This window comes from Talaromyces marneffei, chromosome 5 (assembly GCF_009556855.1).
Source record: "Talaromyces marneffei chromosome 5, complete sequence".
Classification (NCBI taxonomy): domain Eukaryota; kingdom Fungi; phylum Ascomycota; class Eurotiomycetes; order Eurotiales; family Trichocomaceae; genus Talaromyces; species Talaromyces marneffei.
Window position 1 is genome coordinate 2897681 of NC_072352.1, and position 15773 is coordinate 2913453.

General features: G+C 47.8%; 6 protein-coding genes and 3 non-coding genes across 9 annotated transcripts; 6 read left to right on the plus strand and 3 right to left on the minus strand.

Annotated features, from left to right (window-relative positions):
- Window positions 1–232: 232 nt before the first annotated feature.
- EYB26_007370 (uncharacterized protein) lies at window positions 233–3560 on the plus strand (the record flags this gene model as incomplete). Its single annotated transcript, XM_054266642.1, has 4 exons — window positions 233–1850; window positions 1904–2918; window positions 2972–3460; window positions 3512–3560. The coding sequence occupies 4 exons, from the start codon at window positions 233–235 to the stop codon at window positions 3558–3560; spliced, it is 3171 nt and encodes a 1056-aa protein (XP_054122617.1).
- Window positions 3561–3833: 273 nt separating this feature from the next.
- Window positions 3834–4145, minus strand: EYB26_007371 (uncharacterized protein; the record flags this gene model as incomplete). The annotated part of the gene is made up of 1 exon (XM_054266643.1): window positions 3834–4145. The coding sequence occupies one exon, from the start codon at window positions 4143–4145 to the stop codon at window positions 3834–3836; it is 312 nt and encodes a 103-aa protein (XP_054122618.1).
- Window positions 4146–4597: 452 nt separating this feature from the next.
- On the plus strand, window positions 4598–7234 carry EYB26_007372 (uncharacterized protein; the record flags this gene model as incomplete). Its single annotated transcript, XM_054266644.1, has 1 exon — window positions 4598–7234. The coding sequence occupies one exon, from the start codon at window positions 4598–4600 to the stop codon at window positions 7232–7234; it is 2637 nt and encodes an 878-aa protein (XP_054122619.1).
- A 269-nt stretch (window positions 7235–7503) lies between these two features.
- On the minus strand, window positions 7504–9198 carry EYB26_007373 (uncharacterized protein; the record flags this gene model as incomplete). The annotated part of the gene is made up of 1 exon (XM_054266645.1): window positions 7504–9198. One exon carries the CDS (start codon window positions 9196–9198, stop codon window positions 7504–7506), a length of 1695 nt encoding a protein of 564 aa, XP_054122620.1.
- Window positions 9199–9781: 583 nt separating this feature from the next.
- EYB26_007374 (uncharacterized protein) lies at window positions 9782–10970 on the plus strand (the record flags this gene model as incomplete). Its single annotated transcript, XM_054266646.1, has 3 exons — window positions 9782–10003; window positions 10058–10220; window positions 10285–10970. 3 exons carry the CDS (start codon window positions 9782–9784, stop codon window positions 10968–10970), a joined length of 1071 nt encoding a protein of 356 aa, XP_054122621.1.
- A 57-nt stretch (window positions 10971–11027) lies between these two features.
- Window positions 11028–12856, minus strand: EYB26_007375 (uncharacterized protein; the record flags this gene model as incomplete). Its single annotated transcript, XM_054266647.1, has 5 exons — window positions 11028–11304; window positions 11360–11451; window positions 11504–11635; window positions 11685–12513; window positions 12564–12856. 5 exons carry the CDS (start codon window positions 12854–12856, stop codon window positions 11028–11030), a joined length of 1623 nt encoding a protein of 540 aa, XP_054122622.1.
- Window positions 12857–13449: 593 nt separating this feature from the next.
- On the plus strand, window positions 13450–13521 carry EYB26_007376. Its single transcript has one exon. It is a non-coding gene; the product is annotated as a tRNA-Thr (tRNA).
- Window positions 13522–13954: 433 nt separating this feature from the next.
- EYB26_007377 lies at window positions 13955–14026 on the plus strand. Its single transcript has one exon. It is a non-coding gene; the product is annotated as a tRNA-Thr (tRNA).
- Window positions 14027–14417: 391 nt separating this feature from the next.
- EYB26_007378 lies at window positions 14418–14489 on the plus strand. The gene has a single exon. It is a non-coding gene; the product is annotated as a tRNA-Thr (tRNA).
- The last annotated feature ends 1284 nt before the right edge of the window (window positions 14490–15773 follow it).

Sequence of the window (15773 nt, forward strand, 5' to 3'; positions counted from 1 at the left end):
GTATCTGGATAACGGGCTATCAATGACGGCAGGCTGCAGGAGTCTCACAGCTCCATCTCCACAATCGCTAACAACCTTACTACGTACTCGGTCACAAGTACAGCTTCGTTGCGCTGCAACCAAGCCACGACGCTTTAAACGATGCTCACTCTCTCATAGACCATGATTCATATATCGATACGAAACACATTGTCAAGGTGTCACGCCTTGGCTCCCTCTCTCCACTAGAACCATGCTCTCCGCCTTCAAACCGCGACCGCTCGTCGAACTCAAACAACGCGACAAATCCAAGATCGAATCCATTCTCGCATACGGCGACCGCTTACTTGTTGGACTGAACAATGGGAGTCTTAGGGTATATAGGGTCAATGAAGCCGTTAATGAACATGCCGGAAATGGCGAAGGGAATAGGAATGGACATACCCCCAACCCCGTCGCGAAGGACGAGAGTCAACAGCAACAGCAGCAAGAAGCATCTACGGTGAACTTAGTCGATTTACTACGCGAACAAGAGAAATTTACGAGGTACAAAGCTGAGCAACTCGCTTTCATCAAGGAAGCGAATATACTAGTTGTGTTGTCAGGTGGTTATGTTTCTCTACACGATTTGCAGAGCTATGAGTTGCAAGAACAGCTTGCCAAAACCAAAGGAGCGAGCACCTTTGCTGTGACGTCGAATGTCATTAATGACGTGGAGACTGATTTGCCGTCGATAGTGTCTCGACTGGCTGTGGCTGTGAAACGCAAGATCCTTCTCTGGACCTGGAAGGACATGGAATTAGCTCCCGATGTGACAGAGATTACTCTTGTCAGCGGGATAAAGACATTGACTTGGATATCCAGCACAAAATTAATAGTGGGATTGGGCTCAAACTATGTCTTGGTCAACATCGAAACTAAGGAATTAAGCGACATTGTTGGACCCGGGAGTATCGGCGGTGGACCTGGGCAGGAATCAAGTCGACTCGGCGGCGTCGGAGTAGCTAGTATGAGCTACATTGGAATGGGAGGAATGGTGCCAAAACCGCTCGCAACCCGACTGAGTGAAGGTCAAGTGCTTCTGGCCAAGGATATCAACACTCATTTCATCGATATTGATGGCAAGTCTTTGGGCAAACGACAAATACCGTGGACTACCGCTCCCGAAGCTCTTGGATATTCGTATCCGTATCTTTTGGCGCTGCAGGAACCTTCTAAAGGGACACTCGAAGTTCGGAATCCAGATACATTGTCTCTTTTGCAGTCGATATCTCTACCATCTGCCAGTTTGCTTCATATGCCGCATCCTAATATCAGTTTGGCGCATGCCGGGAAAGGATTTTTGGTAGCCAGCGATCGGGTTATTTGGAGGATGGAATCTCTGAGTTATGATGACCAGATTGATGCACTGATTGAAAATGGGTATCTGGACGAGGCGATAAGTCTCCTCAATATGCTCGAAGATGCTCTTTTGAAAGATAAAGCAGGCCGATTACGTGAGGCTCAATTTCAAAAGGCGCAGAAACTGTTCGATCTCAGAAAGTACCGTGATTCTCTCGACCTGTTTGCGGAAGTCTCGGTGCCTCCTGAGGTTGTTATCAAGCTATATCCGAAGGTTATTGCAGGTGTTTTATCGACTCTTGAAGAGGATTCGGATCAAACTGATGAGGAAGAGCCTACTACGCCAAAGGGTCAGAATGGGTTGCAGACCGACACAGACGGACCCGCTGTAGACGTTGCGTCCCCTGCTAAAGCTTCTATCTATGCGCCTTCGCTCACTTCGTTTCTTCGTACCAAAGGAGACGAAGGGAGTGATGACGGTAGCGTTCGCGGCAAGTCAAGTGAAATCCTAGAGACAGATAAGAAACTTGGTATGTGAAGACAGAAACTATATGAAATGATTTTTGTTAACAGCTTTTTACAGAAGGCAAAGATCTTAAAAATGCAGTACGTGAGTTACAAGGTTATCTAGCAGACGTCAGACGCCGATTTCAGAGGTTTATCAATCCAGACGGCACACTGCGTACCGAATCCTTCCATCAAGACGGCGCAAATGATGAATTTCTACAGTCTGTGCGGATGCTACTCGGTCTTTCGCAAGATGCTGAAGACGTGGAGTTCGGGGACCGTCTTCGTGAAAGTGCCAAATTGGTCGACACAACACTCTTCAGAGCTCATATGTACGCTACGCCTAGTCTAGCTGGGTCGCTGTTCCGAATCGCCAATTTCTGTGATCCAGACGTGGTTATGGAAAAGTTGGAAGAACACGGCCGCGATACTGAGTTGATTGACTTTTACTATGGCAAGAAGATGCATCGCCGGGCGCTAGAATTACTACTTAAATTTGGTCAGGCAGAGGTGAAAGATGAAGAAGAAGAAGAAGAGGAAAATCCTACACTAGCACAACTTCGCGGTCCGAAACGTACCATTGCTTATCTACAGCATCTTTCTCCAGAGTACACTGATCTCATTCTCGAGTTTGCAGAATGGCCTTTACGGGAAGAGCCCGAGCTCGGCATGGATGTCTTCCTGGCTGATACGGAGAATGCCGAGACGCTTCCGCGACATCAGGTTGAAGAATTCCTCGAGAAGATTGATGTCGCACTCGCGATTCGTTATTTGGAACATGTTATCGACGAGTTGAACGATCTGAGTCCTGATTTACATCAGAGACTATTGCATCTCTACTTGGAACGACTGAAAAGTTACGAGAAGACTTGCGAAGAAGACGAGGAAACATATACGTTATGGCAGGCAAAATTCTTGGAGTTCCTAAAGTCCAGCTCTCAGTATTCACCGGCAAAGATGTTGAATCTTTTGCCTCGCGAAGATCCCAATTTCTACGAGGCTAGGGCGATTGTGTTTAGCAAGATGGGTCAGCACCGACAGGCGTTGGAGATTTATGTTTTTAAATTGAAGGAGCATGAAAAGGCAGAAGAGTAAGTTATTTTGTCTACATTGGTTTGTGGTGTCATTTTCTAATGCATATTAGGTATTGCAATCACATCCACATCACAGAGGAAACGAGCGCGGCTGAGGTGGCTCCATCCCAACGTCTAGCGCCCACAGACGCCGACAACACCAAACCGACAATCTATCTGACATTGCTGTCTCTGTACCTCTCCCCTCCACACGATTACAAACCGCAATACGGTCCAGCATTGGATATCCTCGCCAAACACGGGTCTAGACTACCCGCGAACTCAACACTCGACCTCATCCCCGAAGACATTGCCGTACGAGAACTCGAATTCTACTTCCGCAACCGAATCCGTGCCGCCAGCTCAATTGTGAATGAGGCCCGTATCGTCGCTAATCTGCAGAAAGTGCAGAATATCAAAACACAAGCCCAACTTTTGGTTGGAGAAGGCCTTCCGAACGAGAATAAAGCGCGCAGTCGACATGTGACGATCACGGATGATCGCGCATGCGGAATTTGTTATAAGAGATTGGGCGGGAGCGTTATTAGTGTTTTCCCAGAGTATGGTCCTTTGCCAAGCACGACAAGAACTGTCGCTAATGCCGATTATAGTAATACCGTCGTTCATCTCGGGTGCGCAAATCGAATGACGTCGAATTAAGAACCGCCGCGATCATTTATCTCTTCGTTCTCTGCGTCATATATCTCGCATGTCTGTCTTGTCTCTATATCATGCCATTTCGTTTCGGGATCATTGTTGGTTTGGTTTGTTCTTTTTTCGCATGTTTCCAGCATACCGTCGAGTAGACTTCTTCCGTTGTACAGATGATACCCAAAGTGGAGTGGAGTTGTTTTGTCGAATAAACTATATGAGCAGTCGGTGTCGGCTTTGAATAGAATATAGCCAGTGATTGATAACCTCATGGAGAGTATTTTAAGTATCGTCCTCAACATTCTCCTCCCCGTAATTCTCCTCGTCCTTCGCTTCCTGCTCTGCATCCTTGCCTGTCGCTCCTCCAGCACTTTTCTTATCTTCTTCCATTCTCTCGGTTAGGAAGACATTTACTTCTGCCTGCACCAGAGTAACGAGACCACGTAGTTCGGACAAGTATGCCTTTTTCGCGGCGACCGAGTCTGATTTCTCGGAGGGGAAAGGTGCCGCGATTTCGTGGCGGAATGTGAAGGAGGTGTGCGGTGGTTGGGGGGAGGAATAGGAGGCGGATACTGCTGGTTTGGCGGTTGTCATTTTGTTGAAATACCAGATGCGATTTAATATGTTAAGAAGGAATGAAGTTGACAGGATTGCATATGAGCCAGTGGTGGAAGAAATTGAGATGAGGGGTTCCAACTTCCCGCTCTAGGCAAGTACTCACTAAAGCTCGGCTGCTCGGGCTAGGCGTACGGTAACTAGTAGTTTAATTAAACGGCTTAACTAAATTCGCCGACTTGGTCTCAGCCCCAGAGTACGTATACAGATTATACGTACTCTGGGAGTCTAACCACACCTTACCTGTAAGCACTTGACACCCGACAACAAAACACGCTTTGATACTTCTATGCTGCGGGTCTGCCATGGCCCATATTTTGATCTCCCTTCATTTCCACCGTGTATGATTGCAGGAGTGAGGCCCGTCGAGCATGCCGTCCCAGTGATCGTCTGCATGATCGTTGCCTGGGTGTTACTACCAGCGCTTGACAATGCATCAATCGACCGTGAGCCGTCCTGACTCTCGGGCGTCTCGTCTCGACAATAGCAATGCTCGTTACCAGACTCAACATCAAAGTCCTCAGCGCCAATCCCAGAACGATCGACCTGGCTCGTCCGACAGTGATGCTTCATCTGTATCGTCGCGGGTGACCACGCTCAACCGCACCAACGGCCCTCTCCGCTCCCTCAACACTCCTTCCTCCCCCCATCCCCCTCGAACATCATCAATTGGCATGATCAATGCAAATGCAAACAGCAGTAACGTCTCTCTCCCCTCGACCGCCCATTCACGACAAACGGCCGGTTCAAACATACCACTGAGGCCACCTAACGACCCGGTGTCGAGGAAACCCTCTCCACGAGCTCCGTTACAAGAACTACAAAGACACAGACCACGACAGCATTCGCAAGGTTTCTTTGAACCGTCGCTACCTACTGCGAGTCTTTCCGACCATACAATGACGGCGCTATCGGCGTCTCAGATTGCTGCCCAGGCGGCTATGCAGTCTACTCAGCAACACCACGTGCGGCATCGATCACAGACGGTTCCGATCGAGGAAGGACTAAAAAATCGGAAGGGTAGTAGAGATTCTCCGCCTCCAGTTCATCTGGCCGCCCATATAACCACGTCAACATCAACCACTGGTGCCGGTGCTGGCGTGGGAGGAGGAGCTGGTTTTTACAGCAATACGTATCAAAATGGACTTGTGGGTTCACGCGTGGCTGCAGCTACCACCGCTGCCAATATTGCGTTTCCTCGACAGCAGGCAGGTACAGAGGTAGTAGATCCGAAACAAAAAGCGGAAAAGATGAGGAAGAAGTTATTCTCAAAACCAAAGCATATCGGTATATCGAGCAACAGAGACTGGATTGGAAGCAGCAAGGACAAAGCGCAGTCGTCTCCTAACAAGCTGGGATTCGGTAGTTCGAGCGGTCTGTCGAGAATGGTTAGTGTGTCTACGACAAATCTCAGCGAGGTGAGCTCGAACAATTCTTCCATGTATAACCTCTCGAATGCGTCGGCCAGTACAGTGGTACCGGTGGAAAAGGGCGAGAAGGAGAAAGAAAAGGACAAGGAGAAGAATCACAAACATCATTTTCTATCACGACAGAAACTCAAACTCAAGGACGACCATCATAACCTACCATTATCATCCGCCTCCAGCAATTCGAAACCTCTAGACCCGAATGCTCCTCAATCTCTGTACAGTTTTGCGCCATCTTCGCCCGGACCGTCGTCATCGAGTTTTCCGAAATCAGGACTTGATTTACTTCATGGAGGTAGGGCCTTGAGGGAGAAAAGACGGGAAGAAAAAGCCATGGTGTCTGCATATGATGCCAACAGAGATAGTGCAGATTCAGATTGGCCTCTCGGTGCTAGTGGCAATATCGGCGGTGCAGCTACACCTTATGGTAACGCATCATTGGGTAATTTGGGGAGCGTGATCAGCAGCGACAGCGTCAAAGAGACTCTCCAGGGCTTTGGTTTGCACAATATGACAGCAGAAGATGTATGGGATTTCCTCAAGGCTAAACTGTTGGTTATATTTGACGGTGGCGACGTGCGTATTGCTGTGGAGGACCTCAACAAACTCGTGGTCATACATATCCAACTATGTGTGCAAAAGCATATGCCGACTATCGTGGAAGACCTCCGAGAATTACTGCATACGGGGTTTTCTACACTTAACCATTCGATTAGTGGCATCCCGGATGAAAAGCTCGTCCCTCATCTTATGCAGATTTGGTTACTAGCATTCGGAACAATATTACCCTTCATTCAAGCAGTCTTTCTTCCCTTGGATCTCGAATTCAAAGGCCGCGGATCAGTGATGAATGCCCGTGAAGCCAGAGAATTTTGGGGCGCCTTGCCCACAAATAGAGACTCGGAGGAAAGCTCCCTCGGCGATGAGCTTGACATTCGCATGATTGTTCTGACCGCATTCCGTGATACCGTCATCCTGCAGCGCTACGAAGGACTAAACGCAGTCTTTTCACGTTTAAGTCTAGATACCATCAATGCCACCATCGGTGCACTAAGCTCTACTTCCAACAGTAGCAGCAGCGGCGGTCGTCCTGGCACAGCAACATCCCTAGATCCCACATACAGCAGCTTTAACTCGCAGCAATCCTCCCTCCTCAACATAGCAGGCAGCTATTCATCTGACTCTGCAACCGCAAACCGCAGTCGCGCAACATCCAACACATCATCAAACCCGGATCAACTAATCTTCCAATCCTTTACCTCTCCATCCCAACGCCAACTCCAAACCCTCCGCAACAATCAGAATGCGGATTCATCGCAGGTCATCACAGATACTGTCGGCCGCATGCTACAATGTTTTAGCGTATTAGCGAGCATCCAAAGCGGCGACGAGGCTCAAGAACGCGTTGAAGCTTTAACCAAGACCTTGAAACACAACTGGCTTGGTCGAGGTCGTACGGGCCGAGACCGAAGAGGATTCGTCGGAACAAAGATCAGGCCTGTGATGCTACCGCGTCAAAATAGCGATGATAGTAATAGTGACCGGGTGACGATGACGAATGGAAATTCGAATGGCAACGCAGCATGGAGAAATTCATTGCTAGCGGGGGGTAGGAATATGGGTATGGGTACTGTTGGTTGACGACATACACATCCTATCACGATTCTTCTTTTCTATGCTTTTTCCTGTTTATGTTTCTTCGACTTGATGTTTTTGACTCGGCGAAGGGGATCTATGGCGTGTTAGTGTTAGCTATGTAGATGGCGTTTGGGGAATACCCGATGTCTATGATAAATATGAATATGAATATGAATGTGCATTATGGGAATGAAATCAATTATATACGGATATATACTTTATGTAACGTAATTCATATCAAAACCTATGCCAGACCATGAATGGATCCGAATCTATACGGCAGACTTGACCTTCTCCTCTATCTCCGGCTCACTACTTCCCTCAACAGAATCAACTCCGTCAATCACACTCGCCTGCTCAAAGGTCCCGAAGTAGTCCTCATCATCTTGAACTCCCACCCCCCGTATAGGCGAAATCATATGAAGCCCATAATATGTCGCACAAGTCAACAAACAACCCAGCAAATACGACAGGTCATAAAGATTCGACCATCCAGCCCATTGACTTCTTGAACCATATCGGACTCTGTGCACAAAGCCCGGTAATGTGATCCAGACACCCATCATCCAGGCAATGAGTGCGCGCCAATTGTATCCCTTGTTATACCAGTAGATCCCGTCGCCGGTGGGGTTATAGTTGTATAAATCACTTAGTTTGAGGATCTGTTTGCGAATGAGGAAATAGTCGGAGAACATTACGCCAGTCATGGGACCGATAAAGACGCCGTAACCACCGAGGACGGTGAGGAATTTACTGGCGCCGTTGAGCAGGGCCCAGGGTTGCACAATGAATGATATGATGGACATCAATACAATGCCGCGCCTGATTGTGAAGTAGCGAGGGAACAGCCCAGATAGATCGAGGCCAGCTCCAACACCATTGTTGGCGACGACCATGCCGAATTGAGCGATCATGAACGATAGTCCGCCAAACGCGACTGCAGCACGGGAATGAGATGAATTTCCGTAGTGGGCTTGAAGGGCTGCAAAGAGTTCATATGGAGCCCAGAGGAGCTTACCCTCTTGTTCAGGGAATAGCTGAGCTGCGCAAGATGTGCATATGATTCCGATTAGGGCCACAAACATGGTACCCATGGGTCCTACGATAAGCTGTGCAAGATCCGGGTCATTGGGCTTTCGAGCGTATCGTGTATAGTCCGATTGGACGTAGACGTGGACACTCATGGAATTGATATTGGTGAATATACCGAGTACCATCATCCATCCCAAATAACTTCCAGTAGCTTGAGTTACGCCAGACACAGAACTGACATCGGTCACCAGAATTCCGACTCCACGGGCCTTGACCATGAACCAGATCCACGTCACGATAATAGTAGGGATGACCATTACGCATGAAATGAGAAAGGGACGTTTGTAGTTTTCCGGCCTGATCCGGATAAAGGGGTAGTACAGCAGTGTAAAGATAATAAACGATGTGAAATCTCCGGTTGTCATTGTCCCGTTTGCCAGAGGTTTGTTCACTCGGGCGAAAGAAGGCCATATAGCCGTCAAGACGACCTTGACACATTGTCCACCCCAAAATACCTGCGTCGAGAACCAGATGCATCCCAAAAATACACGTTGAATGACAACAAAGACAAATCCATTAACACCCCAAGAAGCTCGCTGGATAATGGGAAATCCAATGTGCCATTTTGCGCCTGGTGCACCAGTCATGACACACAGAATACCGACGACGATGTTGCCAATGACCACTGTCAACATGGCCTGCCAGACATTCAAGCCATAGGCAATCAGCGAAGAACCTGTTGTCCAGCCACCAATATTGAAGGAGCCTGTGACAACCCACAGCGTTGCGTATTCCCATGGGCCGAAAGTTCGTCTGGCGGTTTCCAGGGGTCGAGTATCGGCGTTGATGCTTTTTAAACCCCGTTCGTCTTCAATATTACCATCACCGTCATGCTTGACTTCTATACGTTTGAGAAAGTTTTGTAGAATACCCATACTGGCCGTGTATGTGAACGAGTCACAGCGAGTACAGTAGAAAATTCACACGGCCAATTCGGCAGTTATCGGTAGTCTCCTGATGGAGGTTGCAACTTGCAGGAGGGTGTTCGAGATAGTATGTCCTGAACAGTCAGTCTTCCAGTACATGTGTCGATCCTTTATACCACCCCCCCACCCCTATCTGATAGACATCACGTATCTTGCCATCACTCTGCCAACATTAGCTCTGAATTAGAGTTGGATATGGTCAATGTAGAATTATAGATAAAGCCATGGAGTTCATCAGTTTACCCGCCTCCAGCCAATCGGGATGGCCGTATGTACTCTACCGAGTTTGCCCTTATCTTTGTATCGATAAGCCCGCTGTTATCCCCGGCTTCTGTCATTGTATGTATGCTCCATCAGCGGATAAACTGATGAACTGATGAACTAGTCAATGGAATCCATTTCCTCTGTCGAAGAGCTGAGGAGCTTACTCACCAGATATAATTTACCAATCTGTAGTCATCACGAATACTCGAGCCTTCTCTTCTCACAAACGCTGTCGATTGTCGGATACGCCTGTAGCTAACTCCCAATCATGTCTACCACCGTAACTTCGACCAACAACACGCCAAAAACGATACGTCTGACAAATGGCAAAGACTTCACTTTCGTCTCCAATGCCGCAACAACGGAGGAATCGATCCCCATCATCGACGTATCGCGCATGCATAGTCCCGATATAGCGGACCGTCAGGCTCTTGCTGAAGAAATACGAGAAGCTGCTCATAGCATTGGTTTCTTCTGCATGACGAATCATGTACCATCCCTACTCCGCTAGTAGCTATGGGAGACTAACTGTTCTACTCGCTAGGGTATAGATATGAACTTGGCATCGAATGTGATGGAGCAAGCTAGAGAGTTCTTCGCACTCCCAGAGGAAAAGAAAATGGAAGTCAGTTCGGAGCTCATTCCAGATGAGTATTGCGGATACCATGGGATGTATCGATACAACCCAAACGGTTGGAAATATAGAGGTATGCTTTCAGTTCCTCGAAAGGGACGTCTTCATTACTTCTCATACACTAACTGAGTGAGTAGACTTGTATGAGGCGTTCAACTGGAACTACAATCCAGCCAAGGATCCCGAATACCCAGACCCTTCCACGCCACAGATCAACCTGTGGCCCAAGGATATGCCAGAATTCGAGGAAAAGCTCGGCGCCTACCAGACCGAGATGATCAGGTTTGCACGTCGTCTAACTCGCATATTTGCCTTAGCGCTTCACGTCTCTGAGGACTTTTATGATGAGCATATAAAGCGGCCAGAGGCCGGACTGCGAATCCTTCATTATCCACAGCAAGAAGCATGTCGAGACGAACAAAACGGTATTGGAGCACATACTGATGTTGAGTTTTTTACCATCATCACCTCGGATGCTGAGGGCCTCGAAGTACTAAGTAAATCCGGACGTTGGATCAAAGTCAAGCCTATTCCAGGCTGCTTCGTGGTGAATATCGCCGATTGCTTCATGCGGCAGACGAATGACTTCTTTGTGAGCACAGTTCATCGGGTCATCAACGAAAGTGATAGAGAGAGATACTCGCTGCCTTTCTTCTGGGGCATAGATCGGAAGACTCTCTTGAATCCTATCCCAACGTGTGTCAGCGATGATAACCCAAATAAGTATCCAGTCGTGACAGCTGGAGAGTATTATCTGTGGCGCACTAGAAAACAAAAGTGGTCCTGGAAGGTTGGTGAGAATGGGGATGAAGCGGCCAAATAGTAGTGTGGTTGTATAGCTTCTGTGGTTATCATACTTTCAAATGTAAAGTTTTCCTCCTTAGAAAAGGCCCACCGATTCTTCCCAGGCTGCAGGCCATGGAATCCGTTGGAGTATATCCAATGGCACCAGCAGGTCCGGTGATAATAAGTCCAATGTGTTATCAACAGCTTGAGACTGTCCGTCGTCTTCTTCGGTGGGTGTCTGTCTATCTGGGGTCTGGGGTATGTCAAGCAATCGATCAATGTCTTCCACATATGCACGCAGCCGCTGGCCAGCCTCCGTGGCAGACGCCATGCAAGATGAAAGAATTTCGAGTAGCTCCGACATACAAAGCCTGGAGTCTATTGGTTAAAACCCAATGTCTAGAGTGCATATGAATTTGCACTTACATGACAGTTCTCAGGTGGTAATAGTCTGACTTCGATAGCCCTTCGTTGATGAAGCTGCTCAATATGTGACCGAAGCCCGAGAGCTCCTGTAACTATAACCTTGAGTCAAAACAATGTGTCTATCTCCAGGGTGTGAAAACTCACCATAGCCAGTCCCATCGCGCGAAGATACTCAATTGGTATGTTTGATATTTCGTCAATTAATTCAAGTACTGTCTGACACGCCTCGTATAGAGTTGTTGTATGATACGCACTGAACGTAACCATTCTCAGAAGCTAGCATTCATTAGTCAAAAGTCTTCTGGAAATCCACGCAGATACTCACTTGGTAAGTGCATGCAATGTTTGCCGTCTGATAGCCGCACCGATTTCGGCGAGTATTATATGAGACTGGCATGGCTTTCTTGAACCGGTCAGGCAAGTCCTCGCGCGCTGCGGCTAGTGGATCCAGAATCTTCTTCTGAGGATCATAGTCCAGGACAAAGGAAGTAGATAGACGTCGACGGTCGAGATTGACCGATGCACGCCGGTATTTGAACTGGGCAATTACATGCTCAATCCCCCTGTACAGGTCTGTGACAAAGTTCCACCCGCTAAGCCATTCTGAGTCACTACGATCCTCGGGGTCCATAGAATCGATATCCTGTATGGTAGGGTAGGCGACGGATGATTGCAATTCTGGACACCGGACGACATGGCCAATGACGAGAGACGTATGTACCTCGAGGCGATACATGTGCCAGAAAAGCCTTCTTCGTTCTTCTGCATCGATTTCAGATAGTCCACGCGGCCATCTTTTTTCGTCCCCAAACCCCTGCTCTGCTACTACAGCGTGATATAACCCTAGAATTTGATGTAGAAGAGGTCCATCGCTGTAGTGAAGAGCAGTTAAGCAAGCAAGTCCAGTAGCCTGTAGACTTTCAAATTCTTCGAACTCGTTCACATTATCCGGAAGAGCCTGAAGAGTCTCGTCGAAATATAGTCTGGGATTCAGATCATTCGGTACACTTCTTTCCTTCAGGACGGCCCCATTCTTGATTCGAAGAGCGCTCACAGCGCACATGGCCATGAGTCTAGCGTACGACCCACGACTGTCGGGCATTTTTCCTGTGTTCCAGCGATCTCTAAATGTCTGCTCATGGATCGTTATAGCCCTTGATCATCGTCAATGAATTATTTTACCAACAGAAGAAGTGGAACAAACACTGGATATACGGCTTCAAAGAAATTATCAATCAGTTGTTCGATCAATTCGATCGATCCATGTTTGGTCTCGCTCAGTGTCCAAGGTGCTGCTTTATTACCGGAACGAGGTTTAGTGCCTCTCTTTGCTGGGACTCGACTCCAGGTACATGCTACTCCAAAGTCGATGCAAGTGGTGCATTGTAGAGGACTTTCGGTGTCTTTCTTACAGCGCCGGCCTCGTTTGTGACAGAAGTCGCAAGCTCGGGATGTGCGCCGAGATTTGGCATTTGACGATGCAGCGCGGGGAACCATGAGAAGAGACCAGGCAATCAGGTTGATTTCATGGATGGGGTTGAGGACTGGGCTATCATGCTATGTACTTTGTAGAAGGTGCAATTGGTAGTCCGGCTCCTTGTCAACTGGTATGTCTGTCTTATCTCCGACTGATATCCGACTTTACTATCGAGAGCCGGCTTATCTATTTGTTCATGGTCTCGTTGCATCTAACATCTTTCGGGAGAGAAAATGTATTTATTCGCGTAAAATTGTATTATGTGTCTTGGGTCCTAGGAGACACAGCATTGAATTTCAAGTTTTGCCATGGATCCATGAAACGACATTGATTACATACAGTATGCCATTTCCAGGCAGAAATATATATTGAGGCATCCTGGCAAGACAGTCAACGTCAATAGACCCCAAACACCAATGCTATAGATGCATGTCTTGACAGGGTCATTGGCAATCCACTTCAGACACGTAACAATAAGTCGGAAATTAAAATCAAGAAGATACAGCGACGAGAAAAGAGAAAGCCGCGTCTGCCGACGATAAAATGCGCCGAACATCAATTACTATTCCTTCGTCTGGTGTTGTGCTCAAAATTGGCACCAATGGCGTCATTGGCCTTTATAGCACAGTGGTAGTGCGCGTCACTTGTAATGACGAGGTCCTCGGTTCAATCCCGAGTGGAGGCATTATTTTTGCCATTTTTTTTTCTCTCCCACATTACTAATATACGTGCAGCCTAATGCAAAAAGGAAGCGTATGGATCGAATTGTACCACCGTAGCATGGTCTACACAACCATGTTCTGGGAGCGGTGTAAGGGCATGGCACGATGATCATCCCCTTTCATTCTTGACACTTCGTATCGATGTTCCGACCCCGACGAGGCCGACCTAACTAACCACGGAGTAATCAGTGGTCACTAATCAGCCTTACAAGCTAGTTCCAAACTCTGGTTTAGAATAATGCCTCTCCATATCATCCGTCTATCTATAATGATCTTTCAGGCTTCTACCTCGTCTCCCAACGCATGGTCATCATCCAATCCTTTAATATTCTCGTCGGTGCTTATTCATCTGGCTGTCAGATGTATCACTTTTCGGCGCGTCCATTCAACCAATCAGCTCTTATGGCTCAGTGGTAGAGCGTGTCACTAGTAATGACAAGGTCCTCGGTTCGATCCCGAGTAAGAGCATTGGATTATTTCTTTTTTTGTTATTTTTGATAGTTTCAGATCCCTAGAAAGACCCGTACCGTACGCAGTGTCGTTTTTTTTTTTGGCACATTGACTGACTGATGACCGCCACGGAGTTGTAGATGGACTCAGTCGCTCCTGGATAGGCAGGTAATCTACGATTTCTTTGTTCCACGGCTCACGTTCCGAGGCTGACATAATATGAGCCTTGCCCGTAGTTAACTAATTTATTGTAGTACCACGAGAAAATCTCCACAAAACTGCTTTACATAACTCATCTCTGCACCCTCATCATCAGAAGTTTACCTCCAGTTTTCATATCATTTCTTGTTTCTAAAGCGCACGTGGGCGCAAGATGAACCGCTTAACGGCGCACCGTTTCCATGAAGCAGCTCTTATGGCTCAGTGGTAGAGCGTGTCACTAGTAATGACAAGGTCCTCGGTTCGATCCCGAGTAAGAGCATTCATTCATTTCTTTTTGCGCTTTTTGCTTTTTTTCTTCTGTTGCTGTTCGCTGGGAAGCATTCCTTTTTTACTCGCTCAAACCCCCGTTAACTATCGTAGTTTTTGACGTCTCAAAGGAGACCGCGCGGTGAATTTCGAACCAGCCGCCGAAGTCTGAACCCTTAACAGCTAGTCCGTTGGCCTTAATCAGCCACGACTTGCTTCACTTTGAGAGCCCGTGCCGCGTCGACATAGAATAGACCGAAGTAGCTGTCAGGTGATGTGGTTGCGCATAACGTAGCGAACATTGCAAAAGTCGGTGACGCATCTTGAAGCAGTCAAGAAAGCATGGGCCCCGATATCAGCTAGCGTGTATTGATCGACTGCTGAGTGCTGAGAAGTTGATAGATCAATTGCAATAATTGTCTGTTTCGGCATTATGAAGCATGTTATCAGTATAGTCACGTATAGTCAAATATAGTCACATATAGACATGGAATTATATACCCTTGAGGAGCTGTGGGTGTGAAGAGGCAGACTCTAGAGACGCAGTTGGAGAAGCACTGCGGAGAAGATCAAGCATCACTTCCGCTGGGAGTGGTTCCCCCCAGTGGAGCAGGCTAGCTAGTCTGCCTAGCTGCCACGGCGGCTGCCCATTGGTGGCTCACAGCCTCAGGCACGGGGGTCGCCGAGAAATAAATGCCTTGCTGCCTGTTCCGCATCACTTTGCTTCGAGAGCTTGGAGATGGCCTTGGTTGAGCTGTTGACAAAAAGTAAGCTCAATATATGTTGCATGCCTGGGTGTCTGTTTATAAGCACAGGGGCATTGCAGGTTAATGGATGACTGGGAATGCGTAGTGCATTTCTTGCAAGGGAATTGTCGACTGAAATACGTCGTTGGCTACCGGTAGCGTTAAGGCGTTAAGGCTCGCCAGCGCCAGCTCAGAGCTCAGCTGCATCGTCCGCCAATCATCCCGCAGCCCATGACGATGCCCTCGTTCTTCCCGCTCGCTCAACAGGCAGCAGACCTCATCTTCATCCCAAGTTAACCTTTTGGCATCGCCGCCATCATACTACATAGTACTACGCACTACGGATCATCGCTAACTTGGTATCGAATCGGTGACTCAAACGGTGCTCGGTTGCCTATTTCGTTCGTTCTTTTAGATCTTTCTTCCAAAGCTTCAGCATAAATACAATCTCTCCTCCGTGTCCTCACTTTGAGCTCAACAAGATCTTCTTGACGTCTTCTACCTCTTTATCGTATTATCGTATCCAACAATCACCAACACCCCCAGCACGG